The following is a 1,745-nucleotide window of genomic DNA, read 5'->3' on the forward strand; positions in this document are numbered from 1 at the left end:
TATATATATATATATGTGTGTGTAAAATATAAAATATTTTACATAAATATAAAATATTTATGTCCCTAACCCTTTGAGCCTATTTTTTGACAAATCAGCATAAAGCATACATTTTTCAGTAAAATCAATTAAACAACATAAAACATATCCAATCACCTGTGTTTCATTTAGGTCTACTTAAAAAAATATGATATACAAAAACTCTTTGTAGCACATCACAGCTTGATGATTCATCACTGTTTTAAAACTCTTTCATCTTAACTAAGATTAATTTTTTCTTCTGTTTTTTACAGTCAACAAAAAGGTCAAAGCTATTCAAAGCAAATTAACACCAAAGATATTTGTCTACAGGTTTGAATCATCTGATAATTAATTATTCTCTTTTAAGACGTGAATGAAAACTTTGAATCTGCTCTACCAGTTGACTCAGGAACTTGTATTCTTCATCCTCCATCTCAGCTTTTTTCCGTTTCCTTTCTTCCACCTCTCTGTACATGGCATTTGTGTAGTATGTGCCAGCGTTTACTGCCACCATGTCATCAATCTTCTTCATCAGCTCCTCCACCTGCTTTCTGTCTTTGCTTTTGTTGTTGAAGACGTGGAGCCTGTTTCCACAGCTTTGGATGACTTGTCTGAGCTCTGGTTTGCTTTCACGTGCATACTTCTGTATGGTCATTTCCTGGTCTTCAAGATCATCTCCATGGGTGAACAGCACAATCATGTAATGTTGAGCCTTTGGACCAAACAGCTCCTGCAGGGCTTCCACAGAGTTTTTCTCCTCTTTCGTGAATCGACCGACTTGGAGCACCAGTAGAAAAACATGAGGACCTGGACTGGAGACTTCAACACATTTTATAATTTCCTTTTTGATCATCTCTGCAGATTTCTCAGTGTCCAGGATCCCTGGTGTGTCTATGACAGAAATATTTCTCCCTTCCCACTGTGCTTCAGCTATTTCACAGGTTTCAGTCACTGACTCTGAGCTGGAACGAGATTTGAAATGTTTTTTTCCCAGGATGGTGTTTCCAGAGGAACTCTTCCCCACACCAGTTTTTCCTATTATCACAATCCTCAAATCAGGACCTGAAACACAATTCACAGCTTCAATTTAACACATCTGAAACATCAAGTCCATAAATTTCATGTATTTCAATGCATGAGCACATATTAACACATATTAAACAAAGCAGATTAAATATATATTTACCTGATTTAGATGAAGTCATAATTTATCTTCAGTTTGTTGTAACTACACAGGTGAGAGAGATGAGTGTTCAAGCTTCTGTTCAACACATTTTTTATGTGTAGCTTCACAGTTGACACGCCCACAGTAGTTGCATAACAGGTTTAATCCGGTTGTTCAGTCTGACGTCACTAGCCGTGTCTGGGTCTAAACTCCGCTGCAGGTCCATATATCAAACGATCACTGTGGCATTACTGAGAGTTGAAAAACTGTCTAAAGTCTTTCATCTTTAATAAAATGATCAGCGTTCTGCTCTACCAGGTGTAACAATTGAGTTTAACATCCAGGCATCCATGAAAACGAGAATTTATGACATTTAACGGAGTTAGAAGTTAGCAGGGAGTTAGCTCGCTAGCTTCTATCTAAATACAATATAGCATGTCCTGACTGCGGGGTTTTGGAAACAAATTAAAACGTACAGCTCTGTTATCACTTCCAGCATAAATGAAGACAGAAAACTAAACAGCAGTGACGTTTGTAGGGTTACTGAAGTTGGGCTAGC

At 37.4% G+C, this 1,745-nt stretch overlaps 1 protein-coding gene across 1 annotated transcript; it reads right to left on the minus strand.

Annotated features, from left to right (window-relative positions):
• Positions 1-27: 27 nt before the first annotated feature.
• On the minus strand, positions 28-1,326 carry LOC102293478 (GTPase IMAP family member 9). The gene is made up of 2 exons (XM_005951347.1): positions 1,208-1,326; positions 28-1,083 (listed from the first exon to the last, which is right to left on the minus strand). Exons 1-2 carry the CDS (start codon positions 1,224-1,226, stop codon positions 374-376), a joined length of 729 nt encoding a protein of 242 aa, XP_005951409.1. The 5' UTR covers positions 1,227-1,326; the 3' UTR covers positions 28-373.
• Between the last annotated feature and the right edge of the window lie 419 nt (positions 1,327-1,745).

This window comes from Haplochromis burtoni, unplaced genomic scaffold (assembly GCF_018398535.1).
Source record: "Haplochromis burtoni strain Fernald_Lab_line unplaced genomic scaffold, NCSU_Asbu1 Contig_960, whole genome shotgun sequence".
Classification (NCBI taxonomy): domain Eukaryota; kingdom Metazoa; phylum Chordata; class Actinopteri; order Cichliformes; family Cichlidae; genus Haplochromis; species Haplochromis burtoni.